General features: G+C 49.5%; 10 protein-coding genes across 10 annotated transcripts; 5 read left to right on the top strand and 5 right to left on the bottom strand.

Annotated features, from left to right (window-relative positions):
* Positions 1 to 1095: 1095 nt before the first annotated feature.
* Positions 1096 to 2744, bottom strand: N7473_012859 (cytochrome P450; the record flags this gene model as incomplete). Its single annotated transcript, XM_057158798.1, has 3 exons — positions 1096 to 2008; positions 2063 to 2506; positions 2569 to 2744. The coding sequence occupies 3 exons, from the start codon at positions 2742 to 2744 to the stop codon at positions 1096 to 1098; spliced, it is 1533 nt and encodes a 510-aa protein (XP_057002752.1).
* Positions 2745 to 4374: 1630 nt separating this feature from the next.
* On the top strand, positions 4375 to 5861 carry N7473_012858 (uncharacterized protein; the record flags this gene model as incomplete). The annotated part of the gene is made up of 4 exons (XM_057158797.1): positions 4375 to 4833; positions 4887 to 5092; positions 5152 to 5398; positions 5447 to 5861. The coding sequence occupies exons 1-4, from the start codon at positions 4475 to 4477 to the stop codon at positions 5859 to 5861; spliced, it is 1227 nt and encodes a 408-aa protein (XP_057002751.1). The 5' UTR covers positions 4375 to 4474.
* Positions 5862 to 5982: 121 nt separating this feature from the next.
* N7473_012857 (uncharacterized protein) lies at positions 5983 to 6286 on the top strand (the record flags this gene model as incomplete). The annotated part of the gene is made up of 2 exons (XM_057158796.1): positions 5983 to 6130; positions 6255 to 6286. The coding sequence occupies 2 exons, from the start codon at positions 5983 to 5985 to the stop codon at positions 6284 to 6286; spliced, it is 180 nt and encodes a 59-aa protein (XP_057002750.1).
* A 2927-nt stretch (positions 6287 to 9213) lies between these two features.
* N7473_012856 (uncharacterized protein) lies at positions 9214 to 10023 on the top strand (the record flags this gene model as incomplete). The annotated part of the gene is made up of 1 exon (XM_057158795.1): positions 9214 to 10023. The coding sequence occupies one exon, from the start codon at positions 9214 to 9216 to the stop codon at positions 10021 to 10023; it is 810 nt and encodes a 269-aa protein (XP_057002749.1).
* Positions 10024 to 10667: 644 nt separating this feature from the next.
* Positions 10668 to 12912, bottom strand: N7473_012855 (sugar porter family MFS transporter; the record flags this gene model as incomplete). The annotated part of the gene is made up of 4 exons (XM_057158794.1): positions 10668 to 11411; positions 11524 to 11947; positions 12061 to 12317; positions 12445 to 12912. Coding segments are annotated over 4 exons (1893 nt in total), but the record flags the coding sequence as incomplete, so codon positions are not given.
* Positions 12913 to 13858: 946 nt separating this feature from the next.
* Positions 13859 to 15001, bottom strand: N7473_012854 (pirin family protein; the record flags this gene model as incomplete). Its single annotated transcript, XM_057158793.1, has 1 exon — positions 13859 to 15001. One exon carries the CDS (start codon positions 14999 to 15001, stop codon positions 13859 to 13861), a length of 1143 nt encoding a protein of 380 aa, XP_057002747.1.
* Positions 15002 to 16053: 1052 nt separating this feature from the next.
* N7473_012853 (PRKCSH domain-containing protein) lies at positions 16054 to 17672 on the top strand (the record flags this gene model as incomplete). The annotated part of the gene is made up of 2 exons (XM_057158792.1): positions 16054 to 16170; positions 16242 to 17672. The coding sequence occupies 2 exons, from the start codon at positions 16054 to 16056 to the stop codon at positions 17670 to 17672; spliced, it is 1548 nt and encodes a 515-aa protein (XP_057002746.1).
* Positions 17673 to 18501: 829 nt separating this feature from the next.
* On the top strand, positions 18502 to 22223 carry N7473_012852 (cytoskeletal protein-binding protein SLA1; the record flags this gene model as incomplete). Its single annotated transcript, XM_057158791.1, has 5 exons — positions 18502 to 18699; positions 18823 to 20148; positions 20224 to 20266; positions 20328 to 22127; positions 22198 to 22223. The coding sequence occupies 5 exons, from the start codon at positions 18502 to 18504 to the stop codon at positions 22221 to 22223; spliced, it is 3393 nt and encodes a 1130-aa protein (XP_057002745.1).
* Positions 22224 to 23348: 1125 nt separating this feature from the next.
* On the bottom strand, positions 23349 to 25607 carry N7473_012851 (putative C6 transcription factor; the record flags this gene model as incomplete). Its single annotated transcript, XM_057158790.1, has 1 exon — positions 23349 to 25607. The coding sequence occupies one exon, from the start codon at positions 25605 to 25607 to the stop codon at positions 23349 to 23351; it is 2259 nt and encodes a 752-aa protein (XP_057002744.1).
* A 549-nt stretch (positions 25608 to 26156) lies between these two features.
* Positions 26157 to 27360, bottom strand: N7473_012850 (phosphosulfolactate synthase; the record flags this gene model as incomplete). Its single annotated transcript, XM_057158789.1, has 6 exons — positions 26157 to 26652; positions 26708 to 26790; positions 26848 to 26935; positions 26974 to 27024; positions 27078 to 27115; positions 27166 to 27360. Coding segments are annotated over 6 exons (951 nt in total), but the record flags the coding sequence as incomplete, so codon positions are not given.
* Between the last annotated feature and the right edge of the window lie 497 nt (positions 27361 to 27857).

Genomic DNA, 27857 nt, shown 5'->3' with positions numbered 1-27857 from the left:
CTCTACCAGTGACCAAATCAACCCACGGAATTACTTACTGGGGTGTTTTCCTTTTATGTGCTATTTTGTCATTGATTGCGTTTGTCTTCTTTCTTTTTTTTGTGCATGGGGTAATGTGTATCACTATGACGAGGGATGGAATGTGGCGGGTGTGGGGAAGAGAAGAAGTGGACAGTAGTACAGACTGTAATGTGGTATGGGGTAAAGGGGAGGAGAACTAAAAGGAAGTACGACATGATGACTGTATGCATACATAGGCACATTGCTAAGGTCGAGGTGACACTATATGGAACTTTACAGATTTCTTATGTGTAGAGATATGTATACATAAATAGCATGGCATGTTTATGCAGAGGTCGGGTGTACCTTTTGGTGGTGAGTCCGCGCTAACCCGAAAGTGGGTTTAGTATGTCGTGCCGTGAACGTTCTTGTCGTGCCGTTAACACGATCCTAAATTTAGACATGATCAGTATAGAGACTGTTCACTATCCAATAACCACTAATCTGATTTTGCGTACAAGTCTGCTCCGTGTTCGAGAAGCATTTTTACTACTTCGACATGACCCTCGGCAGATGCAGTGTTGATAGGGGTCCAGCCACGGTCGTTGGTCTAGTGGATATTTGCACCATTTTTGATGAGGATCATGACAAAGCCTAGATCACCACTGCGTGCGGCCTCGTATAGTGGCGATTGTTCTTCCATCTGCGGTATGTCGATACTCGTTCGATTTCTATCTGACGAGTTGAGTAAAAAGCGTCAATCGCTGCAAGGGTATCCGTCAATATCAAATTTGTCAAGAAAGTGTAAGGGCATAAAAGCGATTAGGTAGTAAGGCTATGGTTGAGGTTAGCACTTTAATGAGTCTTCGGTCCCTTGTCGCCGCTTACAATGGAAGGTGTATACAACTGCCGCTGAATTTAACTTGTGATGATCGAGCTCGGCTGACCTGGTTACGAACTTATTCTCAGGTGTCCATGAGAGCCTTTGCCATACTTGTGTCTTCAACTCCGAGGATGTGATCTTAATGAGACAAAACTCCGCTTTTACTTGTATCCTATGAAATAACATACCCATTTCACTAACGGGATGATTCACTATCCTATAACCAGTGGAAACTGCCCTTTACCCTCTTCCACATGGAAACCCCACTTGATACCTGCATATTCCTTTCTTGCGCTCGCTTCGACTAGGAACTTTTCTTTGATAGGTCCCATGATCGAGACCATACTCGCCGCGATTTTGGGCTCCTTCCAGACTCCACCAACAGGTGAAATATCATATCGAAGGATGACCATGGCCACCAAGAGCAGAATCTCGGAGCTGGCAAAGTGTCGGCCAGGACAGATTGTTGGCGATAAACCAAACGTCAGGAACCCTCCCACCCGACGAGATTCCTTTTTCTCTCCAGAGTTCATGAACCGACGTTCGTTAAATACCCCAGAAGTCTCGCCCCAAACTTCTGGGCGCTGAGCCACCAATTCTGATACGATGCTGACCGTGTTCCCGGCCTTGAGAAGATATTCATCCGCAAGGAGAGTGTCTTTCAAAACGAGGCGGGTCGGGGCGGAATTAGTCCGGGTACGAAGAATCTCCTGGAATGTGGAGAGTAGAAGGGGGCACTGCTCCCGAATCGCTGTTAAGTTGATGCGATATGTTCCATCCGTAGCTATAATAAGAGCATTCGCCTGAATCTCCTCACGGATTTCGTCGAGGAGCTTTTGTCGGTAGTATAGGTCAAAGAGGCACCAGAACATAGCGGGAATAGTATTTGATACCAATCCTAGTAGCGTACCGACTTCGAGCTTAGAGTATTCCTCGAGAGTGAATCCACTTTCTATAGATATCTTTAACCGCATAGTTGTAAGTTCCGATGCTTGGTTATGGCCGCCGTCCTGAAAGTACTTCAGAATTGCATTAGCGGCCCTCCGACGACCCTTCCATGCCTTTCGTGCAGTAAGCCACGGTAGAGTATTTGCTATTAGCATAGTAAGGCCGGTTTCGAAGTCCCTTAGGAACACTTAGTATCGGGAGTCTTCTTTATAAAAATATGGTTTAACTCACCACCACCCATCCTTAATTACCTTATCTTTATAAGGGTTCATTGGGCCGTATGCAGCTTCTGTGCTAGCAGCTATGGTAGCATCTTTGCACCACTCGTATAAGTCGAATATGGAGCTCTCCCCTAACTTCTCAATAAATGGCCGAAGCAACTGGATCATCTGAATGTTCATTTTATCCAAAGCTTTCCCCGACAGTGCCGGGGTCATAGCGTGCAAGATCTTAGAGCTGAGACCCTCACCGCCGGCATCTCTCTCCTTAAGGAGATTTAGAGTCCTCTGGTTTGAGATACCGGAGATATTCTTAGCACTAAAAAATAGTAGTGGCTCAAAGCTAAGCGTTTTAGCGTTACGCTGCACAGCTTGCATCAGATCTGGCGAGGTAATCACATAAAACTTAGTAAAGAACATGTCCAAACTAATGATAGGTTGCCCAGGGTGCTTCTTGCTGTTCAAATCATCTGTTATCATCCTAACTCCACCATTTCGGATAGGTCGGAGGAAACCTACGCCTGATTACCCCAGTGATCGACTCCATACCACAAAATGCCAAATATGTGTCCCAGGATCGGAATGCCGCTGATCACTAACGGTGGTTCACGAGGATCATGTCGCGAGCCATTAAACACAAAGTACCCCAGTGCCACGACGACGCCGAGGATCAAGAGCTGTGTTATGTCGATCATGGCGAGCTCTTAGATCAGCAAATTCCTATGAACGACAAGTTTTGGGGAAAGGGGTGAACCTTTAAACCCCCGATGCAGATCTTGATTGTTTCCTTTGAGCGTTCCAGTTCACTAGTTTACTTAGTTCAGCGTCAGCTTAGCATGCTTACAGCTGACTAGCCCGAGATAGCATGTGTAGAGAAAAGTGCCCCACTGGTGTCAGCGTTGAGCGGTTTGTGATTCAGCCGTGGCCCAGAGCTGGTGGCTGAATCGTGGGCCAATTACTGAAAAAGTTCCAGGTCAAAATGGTGTTTGCCCCCAAAAGGTGGTGGACTTCGAAGTTACATGACAGATTGAGATCTGGCAATGCCCTTCAGTCGCATCCGCAGTTCGTCGTATTTCAAAAACACCACAAAATTAGCTATATTCTACCACCTCCCATGAATACGTGATTACTGCTGCCAGCCAATCTTTAAAGGTATTCCGGCCGTGTAGGAAGAGAAGGGAGTTATACCAAGTGACCAACTCTCTCTTATTGTTTTGTTTGGTAATAAATCCGGTATCTATGGCATTTTGATCGTCGTAATACCGAGTACTAGCACCATTCCTGGGGTACCCGACTTTTCTCTGTCGAAGCTTTAGTATGCAAGAGCTTTCAGCCGGCTAAGATTCCCACCACCCCCTGGAACTTAACGATAATTTCGTAGCACACCTTCATCCTATCCCATGGGGGTGATTGGGATTCGGCGTATTCTATTCCATTTGTATGGCTAAGGGTTTTGGGGTTACCATAAATCCCAATCAGGGTTTTAATGTTTTTGCCCCTAAACCCCAATCAATCTTTTTGGCAACACTATACCTCAAAATTTTCATTGATTAGCTAATGTTGGTTCTTCTCTTATGCTGTAAATTTTTAAAGCGATTAGAGCAAGAAAGGTCAATCTTAGCGCGGTTAAAATTGGTCGACTTTTTCTAACCTGTATATGAATACAATTACGTACCATATCTAGAATCTTATATATAAATAAAATTAGGCCCAATTAGATAGAAAATCTTTCAGGCTCTACAAAAATACATTTATCATCCCTCTACGTCTAATATTCACGGAATTATTTGCGTATGAAATTCAATAGATGTAGGTGGGCCTCCTTCCCAATCCGTTGAAACTGTCACTTAAGGTTATTCCTATCCGTCAAAACCGTCACAACAAAAGGTTATTACCGAAGCCACGCACGCTAACTAAATAACGGGGAATCAACACAGACACAACACGTTTTAATAACGTAATTCACAAGCTGGTGGCCCACCCCAAAACACCTGTAAAAGGATGGTCTCCTAGTCAAGGTAGAAGCCCGTCAATCAGGTAGGAGAAAGGTACCATGTCAGATTGTGCAAAGAAGTCAAACACTGTTTCTTGAGGAGCTCTAAAGCCTCCTCTTCGTGACTCTATTTTTTACAGTCTTGTCTCCAAAACAGGAAGGAGAACTATCCTTGGAGATAAAGAGGGGTAATGGGGTGAACACGAAGCATTTGGTAGGACGAAATATCACGTGGCTTTTGTCTATGTCACGTGGTCACAACGGATAAGGCCACTAGGAACAGGAGACTGTAAGTTTTATGTAAATGCGGCTAGTAAAAAGCTGCTGTGTCCCTAGTGATTCCCCGTTCGACGCTTCTCCAATCTTCATCCCGTGACTCGACGCTCGAAAACACAACACCAGCCTGCACACGAGCATACATAAGTCTGCCTGATGGATGGCCTTCGCGACATTATTCTCTCAGAACTCAGGGTTTTGCATCAAGATGGTGGCATTCTTGGATTAATCCAGCTCATTGACCGGCTTCGATCGACCGGCCCTCCGTATCATCCTGTGATTCTCGATCTCTGCTGCCTCATCCGAACACTTTGGCAATTACGGTCGCTGACAAGGGATCAATTATGGCCTGGTAACTTTATGTTGCAAGCCTTTCAGTGGATTTGCGAGGCAAAGATGGCAATGAAAGGACTATTTGCAACGATGACGAGCAAGGTTGTAGATGAGGGCGCGATCCAACAAAGAGCAAACTCTGTGCTATGGGCGCTGAATCGATTTCAGGCGATGACTCGATTGTATGGACTTTTAAAATCCATTGGAAAGTCTGTAGGCTAATCCCGTCATACAGCCTGGTCGCGCCATGTGAGTCTGTTGTCAACAAAGGTGGAGGCCTTCTTATTTGCCGGAGGCACGGCCAGGATCGGTATAAACTGGATTCAGGTTGCACATACGAGGACGAGAACACCGTATTGCAAGAATTTTGGAGCAATCGCAATGCCGGAATCTTTGAGCATATCAGCCTCAAGAGTGGTGGAACACAGTACTATGACCCTAGTAGGTGCTCTTTCATGGTCCTTCACCCGTCGGTCAGTGGCAAGCTTACCAAATTATAGTGTTCTGGTCTCGTGACCAACTCAGTGCGAGGGAGTACTTCACCGTCGGTCGCGTTTTTATGATGCTTTGGGATGTGAACGCCCTTCGAAGGGACCTTCAGGAGATTGCTGATGAGGACCCAACGGTTCACGCGAATCGGCGCTCGTTTATGGTCATGGAGAACTCTTACACCGGACCATACACCGGGCCGGAGACTGTTAGGCGGTTTGTCGTCGTTGCGGAAGGCGTCCGATCATCCTATTGCCTGTGTGTCGGAATCAGGACCTTTAAAGTTTCCTTACTGACTCTCATCAGACCAATAAGTTCGTTCAACGACCACGGCTGCTCCCAGCAGCAGGATCAGCGGAGTTATGGAGTGATTTATACCGGGAATATATCGCAAGCCGCCGACCTTCCAGAGGAGAGAGGGATGATTTATCCGCCTATCTACATTACTCCTGTTGCGCCCAAGCCCTGGTCTCGCGAGGTTCTGCTTAAGACTGACGTACCACCGGTGCCCTTAAACTCGGAACTTCCCTCACTTGAACTGCCTGCCCAATGTCGACTTGACTATCGTCGCCTGTGTGAAGTGGAGCATATCGTTTGCAGCAGGAATATAGGCTTGGTTTGTAGCGAGTCATTAAGAATCCTTGAGGAATACGCTGCGTCTGTCGGTTTGGCAAGCCAAAGCCTAAGCAAGATAGATGAAGACGTCATGGATTTGTCATGAATTCTTTGCGGTCCAAGCACGCGATTTGTTGCAGCTCGCGAAGGGGGGTGCTCCTGGCCCCATGTCAGTCTCGCCTGTTGGTTTGTTTGATAAACTAAAGTTTGAAACAGCTAAAGTCGCGATGGAGATTGGACAGCAGGATCACGCAAAGGTCGGAGGTGAGACTGCGGATACGGATACCTCGCTTACGATGGACTTGTGCCATGCTGAGCTAGCAAGGCCACCCTTTGTCGAAATTTTTGAACGTCGAAGCCACCAATTAACCGGAAGTAAGTACCACACTTTAATGCAAAATTCGCCTGACCTGTGCATTACCTACTAGCCGCCCAAGTGTTTCACCTTAACATTGTGGAACACACTAACAGCCAAACCAACATTCCCAGTAGTATTCAGAGTCCACAAAGAGCCTTGTTGCTGTTCGCTGAACATTCCAAGCACTCTTAACCACTCAGGGTAGCACATTGTCCCAATAGATTCAAGCTTTCTACGTAGAAAGGACGTCTTCCATTTGTTGCCGTTATAGCCTGGTCAAACATCTCAAGATCGAATGAATTCTTCCATGCTGAATATTGGCCCTGAGGTCTCCTTGAGATTTGATTGATCCTCGCCCGCTGCCACCATGGCGAACGAATGCTTTCGCTGAAATCAAACTCGAGCGCGATCGAGAGACAGCGAGAGAAATGGCGGAGTCCACGAGGGAGATATCCGATGTCGTTGTCTGCTCGGACGCATTTGTGCGTGAGGGCTACCTGGGAGCGGCTATTGTCACGCTCAATAATGACAAAGCGGTGATAGAATCTCGCCAGGTGCGGGTGGGCCCGATGGCATAACGTTTTCGAATCTCACATTTACTTTGGCTTAGACAGACTGCTGTTTCATTTAGAGCCAGCTAGAAGGTGAGGCTTACAGTAACACCACATAACCACTCTTCTGCCATTTATTGTTCTGCGTGGATTATCTTTCACCAGTCACCTTCCAGAATCTACCATACATCATCAATTGCGTTGGACTCCTCTTCTTCTCCGTCACCTGTGTCCCAACAATCATCATCTTCGAACTGCCAATTACTCTTCTCACTCAAGGAATTTCAATCTTCATTAGATAATATGTCTAATTGGTCCGAATTGTCCTGACCTAGTCCGGATAGTGCGTCGCTATTAACTAACCCAGAAAGCATTCCGAACAAACCACCTTCGATTGTTGATATTCTGCCCAAGAAGCGATCGTCGTGCCTCTTAAAAGCTAGCAATATCTCACCTTATACCAATTATCGTTTTCAAGTGGACATCCCAGTTCCATTGTGCCACGATCCCATCGAGCGTAACCTTAAGAAAACAAAGATATTAATTTTTGTAGTAAGAAATAGCCCTCCCATATAGGTCTTTCACTTCATCCTACTCCAATTCAGATTCCATTTCGACCATTAGTAGATTATTAGCGGCGCGAACATTTAGACTGATAACTGTAAGTATTCTTGGAAGGCTTAAGACCGTTTCGTCGGGACAGCGAATCTGAGGCGGTAAATTACAGTATATGAAAGTTAGCGTAGGCGAATAGCCAGATATTTTTGTATCTCGTGAGCCCAACCGCTCCCGAAGCAGGCGAGCCTGCAATTTTCACAATTAATCTAGGAGCCTGCCAGATTGTTCATCCCATATCCGAAGGAGAGGAATAGAGTAAATAGGATCAATAGAGGCCCATGAGTGATTAGAGAGTCCTTTCCCCCAAGAACACGGTTAGTATATCGCAAAAGCTCAGAAACAAGCCTTGTTGAAGCCTGTGGTGGTTTGTACAGGAAACCTAGAGATATTATTTCCGAGATTTATCTTACGTTGTTCGATCAATGTAGAGATCAATTAATTATCTATGATCAGAAGAGTAGCTGATGGAACCTTATCAACGAAAGTTCGTTCCGCATTATCATCACATGTCAGACTTTGGTTAACATAGTGGTAGTTCTGTTGCGTTTTTAGGGGGCATATGAACACATAACGACACAACATGCGATATCTTTACATGTGGGTCAGGGCGCTCAGAGGCGTGCTCAGTTCTACTCAGTGAGCAAAAGTGGCGAGGGGCTGAGCACTAAAACGGAACGGGAAAGCTAAGACCTGGCATAGGAAATCCGGTACGTAGGTAGTTAATAATGTATGGAGGACATAGTTAATATATCTTTACTATCATAGATAATCTGCCCTACATCATTTGTCTGGAATTCGTAGATTGCTTAATGGGATAGTCCACCAATCATGGAGAGAATCGGTCTTTCTATCTTCAAGGACTACTAAAGTCTGTCGGAGGATATTTCCAATAAGCATCCAGAGTCTATCCTACAACGACTACTGACCACCTGGGTTAAACGCAGTCGTACTTATGTAACCGGCCAGTCCAAACCCAAAACGGCCCACGGTCAACTCTTTTCCTCCTTCAACCAGTTAGATTCACTTCTCCTCGACTCGTCAGCATCATTACTCATTACTCTCTCCATCCCGTCCGATCCAATCTGATCCCATCTCGGCCCAATCTTTCCATCGTTTCGTCTCCACTTACCCTGCCTCTTGATCCACCCGGTGCCCCGTCGTTACCTTTCGGATACGACAAGCTAACGAGCTAAGACAAACTCACTTGACTGAGTTGGGTAATGGGTGGATACTAACTCTCTTAATATCATGATCTCACTGGCTGGCTGGAATTTGTGATGGCGCTACCCCAGATATTCTGCTCTGTGGACTTGGCCCGAGCTTAACTTTCCTGATTGCAGCTGTCCTCTTTTTTGCCCCCCTCCTCTTCTGCTCTCACTTACTCCTCTCATCTCTGTGTGTGGGAACTCTCTCCCTGTCTCTCTCTTAGTGGCACCACCACACAACTCGTCTGCTTCCTTTCCCCGGTTTCAATTATTCCCCCCCCCCCCCTCGTTCTCTCTTCCCTCCTTCCTGCTTCTCTCTCCTCTTCCCATTTCTACTCTCATCCTACCCATCCTCTCTCTCACTGCTGATCTCTTCCAACCATTCTTCCATTCTTCTACATCTCCCTGGCCCCTTTCAACCCCCCCTTCTTTGCAGTGTCCCCATCAACGTCATCCACAATCACCTCTCCTACGCTACAACTGGGTCCCCTCTTCCCTCCTGGTTGTGCGTACGCTTCGGCTTCACCCCAATCGACCCTTATCGCATGAGAAGGGCGGCGAGTCCGTCCGAGACCCCGTCTTCTCATCCCCCAGCTCAGTTTCCTGAGTTTCTTCGTGCTCTCTCTTCCATCCTACGTCCATCCGTGGCTCACTCGCATCATCGCCATTATCCATTCCCACGACTAGCACGCCCATCCCATCAACAACCACACCTCCATAATCATCATGTCTGACGATCGCTCGACCTCCCCCATCTCCGTCCCCTCGTCGGAGAATCGTCCCCGCCGGGGTTCGTTCGCGGGTCTCCCATTCACCGACCTCTTCTCCAAGCAGAGTAACAATCCCTCCGGCCAGCAGACAGGCAACAACACCCAAGCCAATCAGCAGCGCCGGCTGTCCATTACCACCCTCGGCCTGTCGGGCTCGCCCACCCAGGCCTCCACCTTCGGAAGCCGAGCCTTCCGCCGAGGCAGCCTGTCCAGCTCATGGGGCTCAACCCAGAACAATGAAGATGCCGTGGCGGAGGATGCAGAGGGGTCCTCCCCCGGTGCGACTCCTAGTTCACCCTTTGCTCGGCGAGTGTCCTTTGGGGCCCAAGCTCTACGCGAGGCACGGGCCGGAAGTATAGGCAATGGTAGATACCCACCCCCTAGTTCATCCCTGGCAGGGGCTCGGCGCACCGCGTCGACCGCGGTGGCGGGCTCCTCCATCCCGGGTCATAGCCCTTCTTCTTCTGCTTCTTCCCGATCTCCCGCATCTGCAAGTTCTTCAGCTGCCCCTCTGGAAGAGAGATCTAACGCATCACGCCGCCCAGGCGAAGGCTTCAATTGGACCGAGGCGCTCCGTCACCGCGCCGAGCGTGCCCCATCCATCGGGGGGCCCGTCTCGCCGAATCCTGGCCGTAACGTAGGCCACCAACGTGCCGCATCGATTGCCACGATGGAGCAACCGATTCGAGAAATCCCTAAGCAGCCTAAGCAGAATAAGCCCGATTTCTTCCAGGAGAAGATCCTGCGGGGTGACTTTATGGATTAAGGAAGTATGTGGATGATGAAGTTATCTGCATGTTTTTCCTGCCATATTCTCTTCTATATCTTGTCTATCTGCATCTGTTATTGTCAAGGGCTACTTTCCATCCGGTATCCTCTCGTGTTTGGATGACATCCAACGAGAGAGATGGACGAGGCCCTGGCAGGCGTCATACTGTGTGTTTTTTGGTCTTTTTATCTTCATCGTGGAGTTTTGGAAATAGGTCCCAAGTTGCCTACCTTTCTTATGTCATGATTATTGAGGGGAAGTTTCAGATTGTGATTGGAATTGGGATTGACGCATACTGGATGTTCATCTACAACTGATTACTGTTGATTATGCTTGTCTGGGTCTGGATCGTGTTACCTGGCTATCATTTGTTGTCTCATTTAAAGTACACGATTCCTCATCCTGGTGTTGAGGACGGAATGTCTGATGAAACTAAATTGTCATGAGAATACTATTGAAATACTCAAAAAGATCAACAAATGACAATGCTCTTGTAAACTGCAAATATACCATTCTAAAACTCTCCTTGTCTATATGTGTACTCAATTTCCCTCGATATAATACATTTTACTTCTTCTCTGCCCTCTCTTGTCCGTCCCATCTCTCTTTCTCTCCCTCCATCACTCCTCACCACCTCATCTCTAAGCCTGCGAAGGCCCCGCCTCCGTCGTATCCTCCGCATGAATATGCCCCGGCATCTCAGCATTCTTCCTCCCCGCTGCCTCTTCCTCCTCCCGATCAAACCCCTCGGCGACCCTCTGATCCATCAACTGCGCCGTAGTCAACTGCTCCTCCGGCGCCGGCGCCGTCCATTTCGAACTCTCCCAAGGCTTCACCCGCATAACATACATCATATCCATCTCCTCAAGCGTCTTATCCTTGCCCTCCAGAACAAAGAAATAAACCACAAGCACCGCAACAAACAAACACCCCGCAAACACATACCCATACGCAAAATCAATATCCCCCGTAATAAACGGGGTAAAAAACCCAATCAAAAAATTCCACAACCAATTCGACGCCGTCGCTAACGCCATTGCCCGTGCTCTGTAACGACTGGGATATAGTTCGGCGACGATGGCCCATACCATGGGTCCCCATGTCATTGCGAAGCCGGTGATGAAGAGGCACGCGAAGACGACCATTGCTTTTCCGGCAGCGGGGGTTGCGGGGGGGTTTGCGACGTCCAGGGAGAAGTGCCCGACGGAGGCGAAGATCATGAAACAGATGAACATCCAGATTCCGCCGGCGATGAGCGATTTGCGGCGGCCGAAGTGCTCGATTACGTAGAGGCCGCCAAAGGTGGTGCCGAAGTTTACGCCGCCGAGGATCATTTGGGTTACGTAGGTGTTGCTGATGCCGGCGCCGTTGAAGATGACGGTTCCCTAGAGAAGAGAAGAAGAAAGAGGTTAGCCTCTAACTGGAGAAGGATTTTCAAGACCAGACACCCATGGTAGAGGATTAGGGCTTATGGTTTACAATTTGGGGTTCACTCACATAATAAAAGAAATAATTAGCACCCGTAAGCTGCTGCAACGCCTGCAGCACCACACCAAGGGCAATCCGATACGGCATCCTCGGAGCCTGAAACATTTCAATCCACCCATGCCAACCACCCCTCGCACCCTTCTCTGCATCAAGTTGTTCCTGAATCTCAAGAATCTCATGAACAATGACACGGTGATTCTCCGAGACACCGTATAACTTGCTCATCGTCTTCTTGGCAATATCGATTTTCCCCATGCGGTAGTCGAAACGTGGTGATTCGGGGAAGAGGAGGATTCCGAATCCGAGAATTAGACCCCAGAGAAATGTTATTCCGAGGGGGATGCGCCAGGATGCGGTGTTGGAGATGTGTTCTGTGCCGTAGTTTATGCAGTAGGCAATGAAGATTCCCAGGGTTACGAAGAGTTGGTAGGAACTAGCCCCGAGAATTAGCATTAGCATATCCATATCCATGTTCCCATTCTTCTTCTCTTCTTCTTATCCAGTTTCTTTTTCTTTCTTTCAAGATTATGTTTGGGGTTAACTTACCAAACCATCGCACCACGAATATGTCTCGGCGCAATCTCACCCTGATACATAGGAACAAGCAGCGAACAAGCACCAACCCCAAACCCCGTCACAAAACGACCCATCATCATTTGATACCATTTCCCCGACGGAGAAGAGATCTGGATAATCAGGCCAACATGCAGAATCACACACCAGGCGAAAATGGACCATTTACGGCCGATTCGATCGGCGAGGGGACCGGCGAGGAGGGCGCCTATCATGGTGCCGATTGATAACTGGATAAAAAACCGAACTGTTAGTGATGACACTGGTATACACATCAAACCCTGAATAGTTACAATCTCCCTTTCTTTATTCTCTTTCTGGTTAAAGTGCCCTTTCGAGGTGAATGTGTAAACTTACCATAGAAACAATCAACCCAGACCTAACATTACTAAATGCCCACTCCCCATTCCTAAACTGTCCATACCGCTGCTTATAGTTCATCATTTCGAGGAACCCTGAGATCTGGCCCGTATCATAACCGAAAATAATACCGCCGATAGAGACGAATGCGCCCAGGGTGAGGGAGCGCCATGTTACCCATGGGACGCGGCTTTCGTCAAAGGAGGAGCTGCGGCGCTTTTTTTCGTTGTCGGAGGCTGTGGAGGAGGGAGGGAAGGGGGGTGTTGATTCTGATTGTGGTTGGGATTGGGATTGGGATTGGGGTTGGGAGTTGTTGTTGTTGGTGAAAGGGTTTTTCATGGTGAGGATATACAATGGATAATTGATAGAGGGATTGTCGAAGGAGGAATGAAATGGAAGTGAACTGGGAGGATTCGACCAATATGAGGCAAGAAGAGGATAAAAAGAAGAAACTGCCCAGCTAAGCTCTGGTTTAAAGAAACAAGTTATTAATTAACGAGATAAATCCGCCTCCATCCGCTCCCAACTTGAAATCACACGCCACTATCCCCATTGCAACTATCGAATGTTGGAATGAGCCCGTCATGGATGATGGAGGGGATGAGCCCCGCCGCCACTGGGGTGGCATGCTTACATTATTCTTTGAATTAGATTGAAAATCCTGAATATTCTAGTTATTCTATAGTATATACAGGCCAGTTACTTCTCTTATTGTGGTTCTTCGGTGGTGGCTCTATATATGTAATAACTAATAAGTATACTAGGGCTGTACTAAGGTTAAGGATCGCCGGGGCCTTGGGTCTCTCCCGCAGCCACCACCGCACGTTCCTAACTTCCTATAGGTGGTGGTTGAAGATATAAAGCCACATCGATAATCCTTAATTCTCGTTCCCAGGGCCCTGGCTTTTGGCCTTGCTCTCTATTAAACTTATTTATTTCTGTATATAGTGATTCAGTGATTGCGAGACTTTGCGCTGCCCGTTTTGTTACATTGCTGCGTGTGGTAGGAGGCGGGTACGGAGTAATGACGTCAACCACCAGTTTGTTCGTTTAGAAATGTTTCCGTGGGAGGGATCTTTTTGAATCCGTGTTTTGGTCGAGAAAGGTTGGGGTTATTATGGGTTTCGGGGAGGGGAGGCGAGATTTGGGTAAGGTGGTGTGTGTGTGTGTGTGTGTGTGTGTGTGGTTGGATTTAGGAGGCAATGTATGTACCATGATTTATTGAGCTAGATGTCATTTTAGGGTTATGAGGAAGAGAAAGAAAGTAGTGTTTAATATATGCAACAACAATGTCTCATAATTCATTCAGAATCAAATCAAGGTATCCCTAACTATACGCCAAATCTAAGTGCGATAACAATGCCAAAAAAAATACAATCTCATCTTTTTAATCTCATCTCTCATCCCATCTTTAATAGGCCATCCGCTTGCCAATCTCACTCTGCCAGTTACGCGACTTCTCGAAGCCGTTAGACGCAGTCTGGTAGTCGAGCATGGCCTGGTAAACCTCCTCTTGACTGTTCAGCACGAATGGGCCGTACTGCACCACCTTCTGATCCAGAGGCTGACCAGCCACAATGATAAAGCGGGCATCTGAGTCCGCATTATCTGGCACAGAGGCCTCGACAAGGTCACCCTCCTGTTCAAAGACAACATTGTGGAATTCCTTGACAGTCTGTGTAGAATCGTTCGATCCAAAGATAGTCTTGCCAGCCAGAGTATAAGCAAAGGCATTCCAGCCCTGAGGCAGGGCCTGCGATAGACGACCACCAGGACGAATAGTAACATCTAACAACCAGACAGGCGTATACGCAAGTTCCTTCACAGAATCAACACCATGCGACTGGCCAGAAATGACCTTAATCTCAACACGGTCCTCATCCGTCTTAACGAGGGGGATCTCGCTAGCACGCAGATCCCGATACCGAGGCTCACACATCTTCAATTCCTTGGGGAGATCAACCCAAAGTTGCATGCCGACATTGGGCGAGCCATCGGGGTTCTCGTGGGGCATTTCAGCGTGCATAATGCCACGACCGGCAGTCATGAATTGCAAATCGCCCGGTCCGATGGTTCCCTTGTTTCCGGCGAAATCTTCGTGATCGACACCCCCGGACAACAGGTATGTGATGGTCTCCTGGCCGCGGTGGGGGTGATCGGGGAACCCGGCACCCTTGCCGATGGTGAAGTGATCAAGCATGAGGAAGGGGCTGAAGTTGCGCAGTTTGGCGGTGCCGATGGAGCGGCGGACGCGGGCGCCGGCGCCTTCGGCTTGCTCGATGGCCAGAAAGACCTGGCGGATTGCGCGGGCGGTGCTCATTTCGGTGATGGGGAGGACGATGGGGGTGGGGTAGGACAAGAGGGAGTCGAAGTTGGGATCTGTAGGAGTAGTGGTGGTATTGATGGAAGTCTTAGGCAGATACTGCGACAAAGTAGCTGGGAGCTTCTGGTGCAGGAAAGTAGTGATAGAGTCCTGAATAAATGTAGTAGTCGAAGGACTATAAGCGTAGAGGATTGCTGTGATGCAAATTAAAAAAGGCAAAAGTAGTCTCATGGGCGCGATGGCGGCCTTTTATGTCTCTGGAGGTCGGGACCTCGGAATGTTCGAGTATGGAGTAGAGAAATAGAGATTGAATTATGGAAGAGTCTAAAGTCTAAAGTCAGCGTTAGTCAATGGCTTATAATAAGAATGTTTAAGCAGCGTAGCTGGGCGCATCCAGTGCTTTGCAAGAAATCAGTCAGCGGGGTCGATAGACACATTCGGGGTGATTTCAGCGAATCGTGGCGAGCGGATTTACGGAATTAATCCATTCTGAGTGATGGTTAAGATGACCAAGATGCCCGTCAGCAGGTGATAAGCGGGTCCACCTTGATGCTTTGACACCTTGTGGCCTTGGTGCCGTGGTGCCTATATTCTAAGGTGTAATAATCATTGGATCAGCAAATGACTCCAATAGAAGAACATAGAGTTGTCTGGTTTTGGTTTGGATTTTAGCTGACTATTTCCATTATAAGCAAGGACAGATTCAAGTGAATTAGCATAACTCTAACTGTCTCTGTCGTCGTGTGGCGAGCTTGTTGAACAGACATGCTCTTGAGTGTAAGCAGTATATATTTAGACAGAGAAGAAGTCACAATAGCGATGGATAAGGCATGTTGTTTCCCCAAGCATGTATTCGTAAAGCAGGAATATCTATACTACTCTTGGAAATTGAGGCCGAGTAGTATAATTGTTAGAGTCTCTTCCATGCATCTCATATTGCGATCTAGTCGGACTCGACTTTGTAGTTGATGCTGTGGCCACCTCAGATAATCGCTATCTGATAAGGCCACGGAGCAGCTCCCGCTCTCCGTTCTCCGCTTTACGCCCAGCTCTCTCCACGCGATCGCCTACTGCATAGGCTTACAGCACTCTTGTCGGTTGATCTTGAGATACCGTATTGGAATTTATGATATTTCATCTCTCCTGCCGAGAGATCCCGCGAATACCCTGACGGGGAAGCCCGAGCGCAGCAAACGCCTGTCGACACCCTCTCTTGGCTGTGTGCCATACAAACCACGTCATTGCCAGCCGGAGATATCATATCAGACTAAATTTCCAGCAGGATGGGTCGATCGAGGTGGAATCTCACACCTTGGCTGGTGCTGGGATGCGCTGCATCCAACGCTTGGGCAGCCAAGAGACCGTTCAACATCCATGACGATCTACTGGCCTATCCACAGGTACGTCGAGGACGCAGCGCACCTTACCTTGCCTTATTTGTCGCATGATCTAATCAATCCCGTCTTCGCAGTACCAAGTTCTTTTCCCAGAGGAATACATCTTAGAATCCCAAGCCGAAGAGCTACTCCAGACACATGTCTCGCCCGAAACCCCAGACTCCAGCGTCGAGCGAAACGACCCGCAAATCTACACAGGAAAGGACCACACCGAAGATACCACACAAGCGCGCGAAGACCTGATTCACCCGAAATACGCATACGAAGAGATGATCCTGGACGACCGGCGGCTTCTTTGCCAGATTCCCCGCGTGGCCACCGACGAGGCTAATAGCACGGCTGGCCGCGCAACTCAAGAAGCCGATGAACAGAATGAGCTGGCACGGGCTACTGATCGGGGTCTTGAGCTTCTACGTGAGATGGAGGGAAAGTGCATGTACTATTTCTCTGGTTGGTGGTCGTACTCTTTCTGCTACAGAAACCAGATTAAGCAGTTTCATGCTCGTCCTGTTGGAGGTGGTGTTCCGAGTTACCCACCTGTTGAGGACCCTACTACCCATTCCTTCGTGCTGGGTCGATTCCAAGAGGGAACGAGTAAGGATGGGGAGGGGGATGAGAAGAAGAAGCAGAAGCAGAAGCAGACAACTCAAACCGATGTGGCGGAACTACGCACCAAGGGTGGCTCACGCTATCTGGTACAACATCTCCGTGGCGGTACCAAGTGTGATCTGACGGGGCGAGACCGCAGGGTCGAAGTCCAGTTCCACTGTCACCCGCAGTCAACGGACCAGATTGGCTGGATTAAAGAGCTGACCACCTGTTCCTACTTGATGGTTATCTACACTCCCCGTCTTTGCGACGACGTTGCTTTCCTGCCACCGCAGCAAGATGAGGTCCACAATATCGAATGCCGCGAGATCCTCAGACCCGAGGACGTCTCTGACTGGGAGGCCGGGAATGAGTGGTACCAGGCCCATCAACTGGCCGATGCTGCCGCTGCCCATACGGAAGTGCAAACCGTCGGTGGAATTGTCGTTGGCGGCCAGCAACTAGTCGGCATGGAAGGCAAGAAAATCGAGAAGGGTAAAGTGGCCTCGTTCGGTGAGGAGACCGTGGAGGTGGTTGTCAAGCGCGAAAATGGTGAAATGCAGCGTCCGTCCAAAGAGGTGATGAAGAAGTATAACATTGACCTGGAGAGTATCGAGGAAATGAAGAAACGACTCGATAAAATCGCCGAAGGCAAAGACTGGACCTTGGAAGTTGTGGAGAGCAACGGAGTGATCAAGTTCCAGGGTGCCATTGAGAAGGATGAAGATGAACTTGATGTGAAAGCAGAGTCCGGTTCATCTTCGCAGCAGCCCGCAGACCAAGCCAATGTCGATGATACAGCAGGTTCCGAATCTGCATCTGAGACAAAGAAAAATTCAAAATCGCACCAGAAGCCCTCCGAGGATGAAATGGAGGAGTCTGTTGGCAGTGAGGAAACTTTCAAAGATGAGCTATAAGAGGAGAGGGGGAAAGATCGTGATCCTGTACAGTAGAAGATCAATTGATATAGTTTCTTGAAGTAATCCGTTCAGTGATCCATCGATCAAAATAGATTGTGAAGAAAGGCCCAGTCTGGGGCCTCTGGGCACGACCGGGTTGGTTCCAGGAACAGCCGGTTAGCTTCATGCCCAAAGACGTCAGTTGCCCAAGTTGCCGGGAACCGAGTGGGGGCATCAGGAGAAGCAGTTTAAAGGACACGCAGTTGGGGAGAGAGGGGTTCATAGAGAGGAAATAAGTAATTGGTTAGATTATTATTTGTGGGAGAGAAAAGAAGAGGATAAAAAGCAGAGATAAGTAGTTTGTAGTTGGGTGGTTTGAGGTTTGATGGCCCAGGCACTCGAGCCTACGTAAGGAACGTGACCCGTGAACCCAAACCTCCTAGCGATCGTCTCCCGGCCCACCTTCCCACTCCTCCCTGATTCCCTATTCCCTAATCCCAATTCCACTCGGCCACTGCCACTCTTCTCCTCCCCCTCCTGCCCTTTGGGTCTCTCTTCCTTCTATCGGCGGTTCTTCTATTCCTCCCCGCCTACTCTCTTTCGCCCATCTATCCTCCTCCTATCTAACCCCCCTCCCTTGCCCGCACCAGCCTAAACACACCAGAGCTGCCAAGGCTGACCAACCCCCGGCAACGGCCAGCAACACCCACCCGGTCTCCTCTCCGGATAAACAAGCATACCTCAATCCGAGCTGGCACTTTATCTTCGCTGCTGTCGCTAGCAGCGCTCGGACTCTGTTACTCGAACGAGACGAAGAACCAGCCCAATAGGTGGCTTCGCATTAATCATGGGGTTCCTCGGGGTTTACACGGCTGTGTATGATTACCAGCCTCAGGGAGAGGGCGAACTGGAAATCAAAGAGGGTGATCTTCTCTATGTTCTGGACAAGAACAGTGATGATGATTGGTGGAAGGCCAAGAAGAAGGCTGAACGGGACGATGAGGATGAACCGGAAGGTCTAGTCCCGAACAACTATGTTGAAGAGGTGAGTTCGCCAGGACTTTGGAGATATACAGCCGCGTAGCCCGGTCTGCGCATTGAATGCGCTCAGGGGATGTCAAGAATATGCAATTGGATTGATACTTACCTCTCAACTCGCATTAAACAGGCGCAACCAGTACACCAGGCCAAGGCTCTTTTCGACTACACACGGCAAACGGACGAGGAGGTTTCATTCTCGGAAGACTCCGAGATCCTGGTCTACGATACGTCAGATCCGGATTGGACTTTGGTTGGAGTCGGCGCGGAGTATGGATTTGCGCCGGCCAACTACATCGAAATCGTGGGAGATGCTACTCCAACCGCTGGTACAACCGCCGTGCCTCCCTCTCCACCATCCGCCGCCGAGCCCGCACCGCCGTCTCTTCCTACACGGCCAACGCAGCCTGCCCCCGAAGAATATGAAGAGACCCCGTCTCCGTCTCCCATAGACACCCTGCAGAATCCCGCGGCGGCCGCGATTGCGAATATCATCCATCAGCAGCATGCGCCTCCCAGCGCGCAACCCGAGCCCACACGAGATGAGCCGTCACCACCCCGGTTGCCAACTCGGCCTTCGCATGAGCAGGAAGAGGTTCGTGAAGAATCCCCGCCACCTGCTCTTCCGCGCCGGCCTCCATCGGAACAGTTTACCCCGCCAATGCCCCAATACGATCCCGACCCGTCTCCACCTCCGCCTCGTCCTTCGCAGCCCGCTCCTCCTATGGGTGGAAATAGCCGGCATTATGTCAAGGAATCTCCTCCATACAATCGGGCCGGCGAGATGACGCCCCGATCGCCGTCTGGCTACCATATCTACAACATCAACGAGATGGTCGAAGTCATGGGCAAGCGGAAGAAGATGCCGACGACGTTGGGTATTAACATGGTCACGGGAATCATCTTTATTTCCCCCGAGGGCGACGATCGTCAACAGGAATGGACCGCGGAGAAGCTCACCCACTACTCAATTGAGGGTAAGCACGTCTTTGTCGACTTGGTCCGACCTAGCAAGAGCATCGATTTCCACGCAGGAGCCAAAGATACCGCTCAAGAGATTGTCGCTGCTCTGGGTGAGATTGCTGGAGCTTACCGAGCCGAAGGACTTCGAGAAGTGATCGCAGCTGGTGAAGGCGGTGGTGCTCAAAAGAAGGGTCAGATTTTGTATGATTTCATGGCGCAAGGAGATGATGAAGTTACGGTAGCCGTGGGCGACGAAGTTGCAATCATTGATGACACCAAGGCTGAAGAATGGTGGATGGTCCGACGCTTGAAGAACGGAAAAGAGGGTGTCGTTCCCAGCAGTTACGTTGAGATTACCGGATTTATGCCTCTCATACCCACCCCGGTGGTTGATACTGGTATTTCGAGCGTCGAGCGAAACCGCTTGGAGGAAGCTCGTCTTGCCAAAGCCGCAATTGGAAAGACCAGGACCGATTCAATGGATTCTAGCGAGGTAAGAATGCGACACCCACGACGCTATCCCCAAAGTGTGCCCCCATTGGTTATTGACACACAACTCCCTATCCAGCGCAAACGTGATAGCAAGCGCGACAGTAAATCGGCCAAGTCAAGTGAGTCATTCTATGGAAGCTTCGGAAAGTTGGGAATTGGGTCATTAACGGAATACATTAGAGCCGGATCCTAGCAAGGTGAGGAAGTGGACAGATCGGAGCAAGGCTTTCACTGTGGAGGCGCAGTATATCGGCCTTTTGGACGGCAAGATTCAACTTCACAAGGTCAACGGTATTAAGATTGCAGTTCCTATCGCAAAAATGTCCGTCGAGGATCTCGAGTACGTGGAGAAGGTTGCCGGTGTTTCACTCGATGAAGACAAGCCACTGTCCAGCATTCGAGCTCGGGGAACTTCTGACTCCAAACGAGGCTCTGCGGGTGCGTCCGTGCAGCGTCCCGAGTACGATTGGTTCGACTTTTTCCTCAAGTCTGGCGTTGGGCCACACCAATGCGAGCGCTATGCGCAGAACTTTATTAAGGACTCGATGGATGAGTCTGTCTTGCCAGATATCACCCCGGAGACACTGCGTACGCTAGGTTTGAAGGAGGGCGATATTCTCCGAGTTATGCGCCACCTTGACACCACGCTTGGCCGTACTGGTGCCAAATCTAAGCTTCGCAACGTGAGTTTCGGGGGCGAGGAGGTTATTGGCAATGGCGAAGAAGGTGGACTCTTTGCCGGACCTGGTGGTATGCTGCGTAACAACACTCGCAAGGGGAGACCGGCACCGGCTGTTCAGGCGGGTGACGTTGTTGATCCTAAGGCGTTTGAGCAAGCAGATGAGTCCAAGCCCAAGGCTGAAGAGAGAGCCTCAACTCCCCCGGCTCCTGCAGCCCCCGAGAAGCCTGTTGCTCGTGGGTTCGATGATGATGCATGGGAGGTGAAGAAGCCCAAGGAGTCTGCAGCAGCAGCAGCTCTTCCATCTGGTACAGCTTCGCCCCCACCTGCTCAACCTCCTATCCAGAAGCAAGTCACTGGTGCATTGGCAGACTTGTCCCTTCTTCAAGCCCCTCTGCAGCCGAATGCTGCACAACCCACTCCCACACCGGCCGTCTCAACTATCCCTGCGCTTCAGCCGCAGCAGACTGCTGTGCAGAGCCCACCAGTCCAGCCACAGCAGACAGGTGCCACTCCTAATTTCTTTACCCAAATCGCACAGATCGGCCAGCATCAGCAGCAACAGCAGGCCCAGGCATTCAGCCCTCAACAAACTGGATTCCAGGCGCAAGCCAGACAGCGTCCACAGGCTCCGCAGAACATGGCCCAGAACTCGCTTCTCCCACCACCTCCGCAGCGTCCGCTGTCAGCACCACAGAACTTCATGCAGCAGCAGAACTCCTTTGGTCCTCCTCCATTGCAGCCTCAGTTGACAGGAGTTCCCCAGCCAGGTCCTGCTCTTCCAGGCCAGAGTTTGACCGAGCTGAACCAGCAACGTTTACAGCCTCAGATCCAGATGCAGCCGCAAGTCACTGGCTTCATGGGCCAGAATCAGTACCAGAACGGAATGATGATCCCTCAGCCTACGGGCTTCACTCCGCAGTCACAATTTGGCATCCAGCAGCAACAACAGAACCAGCTGCCCTACACGAACGGCCAACCTGGCTTCCAGGGCATGGCTCCACAAGCTACTGGCTTTGGTGGATTCGCACCACCCCAGCAGCCGATGCAAACTGGAATCAACTCCATGCTACCCCCCGCACTCCAGCCTCAGCAGACTGGTGCTAATGGCTTCGGCACCAACGCATACTCGATCAATAATCCGCCCCCAGTCCCACCAATTCCTCAGCAGCCAACAGCCACCCCTCTGTCGCCTCAGAAGACGGGACCGCCTCCATCAATTAGATTCGGTGTCAAGCCAGATGCACCCAAGAAGCTTGCCCCTCAGCCGACGGGATTGCGGGCAAACCTTTCTCAAGCTAGTAAGTGCATCATCCTTGATCTATACCTAGGCCATGAGCAATTCAGATAACTAACCTATACTTTCTATAGCGCCCAACAACCCCTTCGGCTTCTAGTGGACATTGTGTCTTTGAACATTCGCTCCGTCCTGTCTGGCATATATAATTCTGTCGTTGTCTACCTTTTGTGATACTGGCGATTGGCAAACCCCTCCCTCTTTGTTTTGCGCGAATTCTGTATCCACTGGGGGCTGGAATCTTACATATCTCAGCTTGTCCTTTTCATACTCATTCTTGCACTCGTGGAATTGACATGCGTACATACTATATACCACATCATACCATTACCGCTCTATCCATGGTCTCAAATGTCTCGTCTCGTCTCGTCTTCAGTTTCTCTAATGCAGGCCACGTTTATATGAGCCTGGTTTTCTTGCGAAATTCCCTGACTTAGCGAGCCATCATCGTCCCATTTACCTTTATCCCGTCCCTGTCCCCGTCTGTGTCTTTCACACTTTGACCCATTTACATGCCCTTGCATTCCCTCGTCTCCGTTGATGGTTATGTGGTTGCTTCAGTGCCATTGAATGCCCCATGTCTCTCTCACAGATACTTTCGTTCGCTGTTCTGCTTTTCATTTGTCGCATGAGTGACCATCATGGTTCTTCTCTACCCTGCTCTATCTCTCCTGTTACATATCTCATGCGCTCTGATATGGGTAAAATGCTGTCTTGCATCTTCCATAGCTTTTTCATTTTGCCCTTTTCCTTTTTCTGTTGGGTGTAACTTTGTTTGTGGATGATGTTGATGTATGGTACATAGGATGAAATTTGATGTGTATTTTCAAGATAAATGATTTTCCTCCTTAGATCAAGATTGGGGCCATGCGCAGGCTTCTTTTGAAAGACTTTATGATAGGGATCTAGTTGTGCGTTTCTACGGGTAACCAGAGGATAAGTGCATGTAAAAGCTTTTGTAAGATTGAATGCTGCTTCGGGGGTATAAGATAATAAAGATCAAGATTGACCCGTCTAATCGTTCCAAAGAACCAAAATCACCGCCGGATATCCTGAAAGATATCCATGAATATTCATCACATCATAGATCCCGCCCTTTCTATAAGAAACAGAAGCACCAAGCGCCGGAGATAACCCGCTACCAAGAAAGATATGCATCACGACAAAAGAAGACATCAAAAAAAGCCCTCTATCTGGAGGTGCCTCTCCGTCTAGAGGTGCACTCCTAAGGTACTTCGCTGTCATCCCAGATGCCAAAGACCGGCAGGTCCTCGGCCATATACAACAGACCGTTCTCCGGGAACATCACATCAGAAAGTGGAGAGGGTCCGCCGGACATCGGCGGTTGACCTTGATCTGTTGGTATGGTACCACCGGGTGAACAACCGACTGGAATACCAGAAGTAGTCAGCGCCGAGATAGCAGCGTCGTAAGACAGCGGTGCGCCGTCCGGTCCGTACGAGAGGGCGTCCCAGATATCAGTCCCAGAGGCGTGTGCGCCCGCCGTGGCACCACCTGGTTGTGCAGCGAACATTGAGGATGGGGTATTTCCAGCTAATTTAGCGGAGGAGGATGGTGATGGGACTATGGGGGATTGCTGGGGTTCGCGGTGACTGGGTCGGGGAAGATCACGGACGGCGAGGGGGGATGTAGAGTCTGTACTGCCGCCGACTTGACCGAAGAGTTGGTCGACTTGTCTGCTTCGGCGCTCCATCCATGTCCGGTTGCGTCGTTGGACGTATTCCGCTACTGCGCCGCGGAGGTACTTCACAATCTGAAGGAAACGACATGCGTGAGGATCGTGAGGGACGAAGAGGCCCAGGAAGCGTTCTGCTTTATTGAGACCTTCTTCCAACGGGAGAAGGTTGTCGTAATCGGCGAAGAAGGCTGCGCCGAGAACGACGGCCGAGTTGAAGACTGAGTTTATTAGGAATGGGAGACGGCGTGGGAGAGAACCGAATCGGGCGAGGTCATCTACCACGTCTAGGCCGCGGAGGGCAGAGTAGACACATGCGTCTGCGAAGAGGGAGATGCGGGAGCTGCTGTTGCGTGATTCGGATGTGGAGGATTGGTCTGCTTTGCTTTTGACGTACTGAGCCACGCGGTAGACGAGGAAAGGTCGCGTTAGGAGGATAATCGACCAGTAGTATGATCCAAAGACATGGGCGGCAGCAAGGCTTTCCTCCATGGACTTATTGTCCAGTCGTTCTGTTTGCATCCTGAGGACTGTAGGCAAAGTTCGAACCCAAGCACGATGTTGGTTTGAGATCGCTTCGGCCACGTTGATCGAGATGAATTGTTTCATATAGACATCCGTCAAGATCCGTTCAAAGATACGACACAGCGATATCACAGCTACCGAAAGCTGTTGATCGGGTGTCAAATTTCGCTGCTGATCTCCAGAAACGAGCGTATCGTCTCGAATGTCATAGTCATAATCCGATGTGGCTGGGGGCCGGCCTAATGATGCACTAAGGAACAGATCCATCATCCGTAGACTCTTCCAGACACGTTCTCTAGCTCTCCTTTCACGACCACAGAAAAGTGCATTTGCGTCTTTCCGGTGTATACCGACAGCATAAGCAGCTCGCAGAGCAACACCGAGGTTCATAAATGCGCCGTTCCGCCTGCATGCGCCAAGCATGTACATCGAGACCAAGATGTATGATTGAATAGTGTGAATGCTGGGCGTTTCTTGAAAGGCTGAAAAAGCCAATTGACGACCACTGCTGAAGTACTGTTCCGCGAGGGTCTGATTGATATCGGAGACTTGCGCACCAATCGCAAGGACGAGATAGAAGATGGAGCTGACGGTATCTTCATCACCAGATGGGTTTCCAACCCAATTGGCCAGACGCGGATGAAATTCTTCAAGATCGAAAAGATCTAGCAGTGGGCTTGTAGCAAGGACAAATTGCTGCGCAAGTCGCTGGGCCTCTTCATTACTTGGCGGTGGGATGAGAGGTCCGGGCTGGGTACTCGGGTTACTCTGAAAGGCCTCCAACATGGAATGGCGCGAGTTGTCTTCGGTAAACTCGCACCGGCCAATAGAAGAGGACACAACCCGGCGCACACTCTGTAAGAAGGACAAGCTCGCCGAATCTCCAATATACATGAACTTCCCTTGCCCATCACGCAGAAGTCGAGCCACTTTTGGCACAGGCGCCGTACCCTCCTTCTCATCCCTGACCTGTTGCTCCAAATTCATGCCGCGGTCCTCCAATGAATTCAACAAGCGATCCATAGCCGTTTCGCGCTGCGGCGAAGGCACTATACGTTCGCTGAGTAGCATTGTAGAGTCCTTGGATTCGGGTTTGAGCAAGCGTGCGGGGCGATCGGAGAAATGGCATTCTGGTTCCTTGTTCCGTTGGATACATATTGTACAGGGCTGCTCGCCATTGCATTTCTGCTTGCGTCGCTTGCAGCTGTCACAGGCTCGGCGACATCGGAGTCGCCCCCCTGGGGCTGTACTGGCACGAGGCATCTCGGTGGGTAGGTTGCACGGCTCGTGCCGGATTTAGTTGGTGGGACGGCAGTATCGAGTGGTGGGGGTCATGGAAATGAGGGAACAATATCGAAGGAATGTTGATCTCAGCAGAGAGACTGAGTGCTAAGCTGGGATTAGTTGGATTGCGCGTGGCGCATGAGTCCGCGGCGGAACGGAGGAAGTGCGGGTTGCTGCTGCTTTCCCCGGACTCGGCGACCTGACTAAGCGCGTTCCGCCGATGCCAAGACGAAGTATAGAACTCAGGCAGGGCGAACTACTCCGTACAGTGGGGTTCTTAAGTTTGAAACCACCACCAAATTCCAAAATCATCTTCGTAGTCACTATCTAAAAAGAGAGTAAAATTTTGGTATCCGGGCAATCGGGAAAGACAATCAAACTGAACTTTAGAAAGATAAAAAGAAGAGAAGATTCAAGATTATGTGGTTGGACCGTTTGTCTGGTCTTGACTCAGAGATTTAAACTGTCACTGTATACGTATAGCGATTTCCATTTAGATTTTAACAGTAAATACTAAGCCCTCACGATTTAATTTGGCCTGAATGTCACAATCTTCCCCCAAGTATCCGCAGTGCCCCAAATACCAGATCGCAAACACGTCAACTGCGCAATCTGGCTATGATCCACAAACAAATCGACATCGACGCCGAACTCACGGATATACCAGTTGAAAACCTTGGGATCTGCCGCCTCAAATATCACACGTTCCGGTGGAAGCTCTTTCATGATCCTCGAGACTCCATCGGTTCGCCACGAATTGACATTCTCAGTGATGCCATCGGATTCGATCATTAGGCGCTTGAACCCCGCGTCGAGGAACTTGCGGCCCAAGTTAATCAATTTTCCTGGGTCTGAAGTACCGATGGCTTCGAGTCCAGATGTAGGGGTGTCACCACCAGCGCCGAATTGGATTCCCAGTTCGGGCTTGGGCTCGAGTTTGTAGGATTGGACTTTGTCGACTAGTCGAAGCCAATCGTCTTCGGGAATGGAAAGGAAGCCTGATGATAACTCGATGATGTCGAAGCTAGGGGCATAATGATTAGCTATAGAAGCAAAGATGGAGAGGGATGAGAATGTACCCCAAGTCTTTGCATTTCCTTAAATATCGGTCGAAGACAGTATTCGGATCGGGATGGGTGAGAAGGCGCTCAGCCCATCCACCCTAAAAAAAGGTTATACCTTTTAACCAAACATCCGAACATAGTTTTTGGAGACATACCGTGGAAACATAGACACCATTATCGTGGGCCAGATCAATTAATTCGCGCAGGGTTTTCTCCTGGAACAGCGTAAATGACCCTAAATAGCTCATCAGTCATATGCTCTCACTCTGTTGATCAAGGACTCATTCAACGAGCCTCCGGCAAATTTCAACCCATCAACATGATCACCCATTCTGCAAAGATTTATTACAAGCTGAATACCTTTATCGCGATAGGTGTATCTTACGTCTCCAACACGTCTGCCAGGTATCGCTTCCCCATCACCTAAACCAGCATGAGTTACAATTTGAGCTGTCCGAGTCAATCGTTCATACCGAGTAATATGGACCTCGAATTTCAGTCATGCCAATACTTCTGGGCTTTCCTTGGCGAGGGTTTGATCTTGCAATGACGAATCCATTCTGATCTTGCAAAAGAGTTGGGCTTTCGTTTGGAGACCTCCCTGATAACGCTCTAATGTGCATGGGTCCCGCAACCCTTGGCGATATGAGGCACAGTACGGTGAGTGATCTGCTTGGAAGCAGTTGTAATCAACAGGGTGATACTCGTCATGATCGTTGGTTATGGGTTGGGGGTTAGACACAGTGGAGATGAGCTATACAGCACCGAACCGAGCAACAACAGATCCATCAATTCTTGGACTGTCGATGAAGAGCGAAGAAGCTAAGTTCAATGCGTGGAACGTATTGAGAAAGGAGACCAATATTTTATTCATATCCTGTTTAGATACATTGTGTTCCTTTGTTACCGAGTTGTGCGAGGGTTGACGTCAATTATACTTCACTCCGCGGACTTGAGTACTGCATGCTGAAGATGACCTCAGAAGGAGCCAAACAGACTTGGAAAATAGCTGGACCTTCATTGATATGATACCACTATCTCCAGAGTAGGAATAATCAGATAATGCTAAATCCATTTCACATTTCTAGGATCTCCAGTGAAGCTTTCGGCAGCGTTCCGAGCCCCACCTACAAAACTAAACGAAGTATACAATGTCGACCGGCCC

This window comes from Penicillium subrubescens (assembly GCF_028828155.1).
Source record: "Penicillium subrubescens strain IBT 31985 chromosome Unknown utg000011l_segment0_segment0, whole genome shotgun sequence".
Lineage (NCBI taxonomy): Eukaryota > Fungi > Ascomycota > Eurotiomycetes > Eurotiales > Aspergillaceae > Penicillium > Penicillium subrubescens.
The sequence above is the reverse complement of the archived record's forward strand: the minus strand, read 5'-3'. Positions and strand labels throughout refer to the sequence as shown.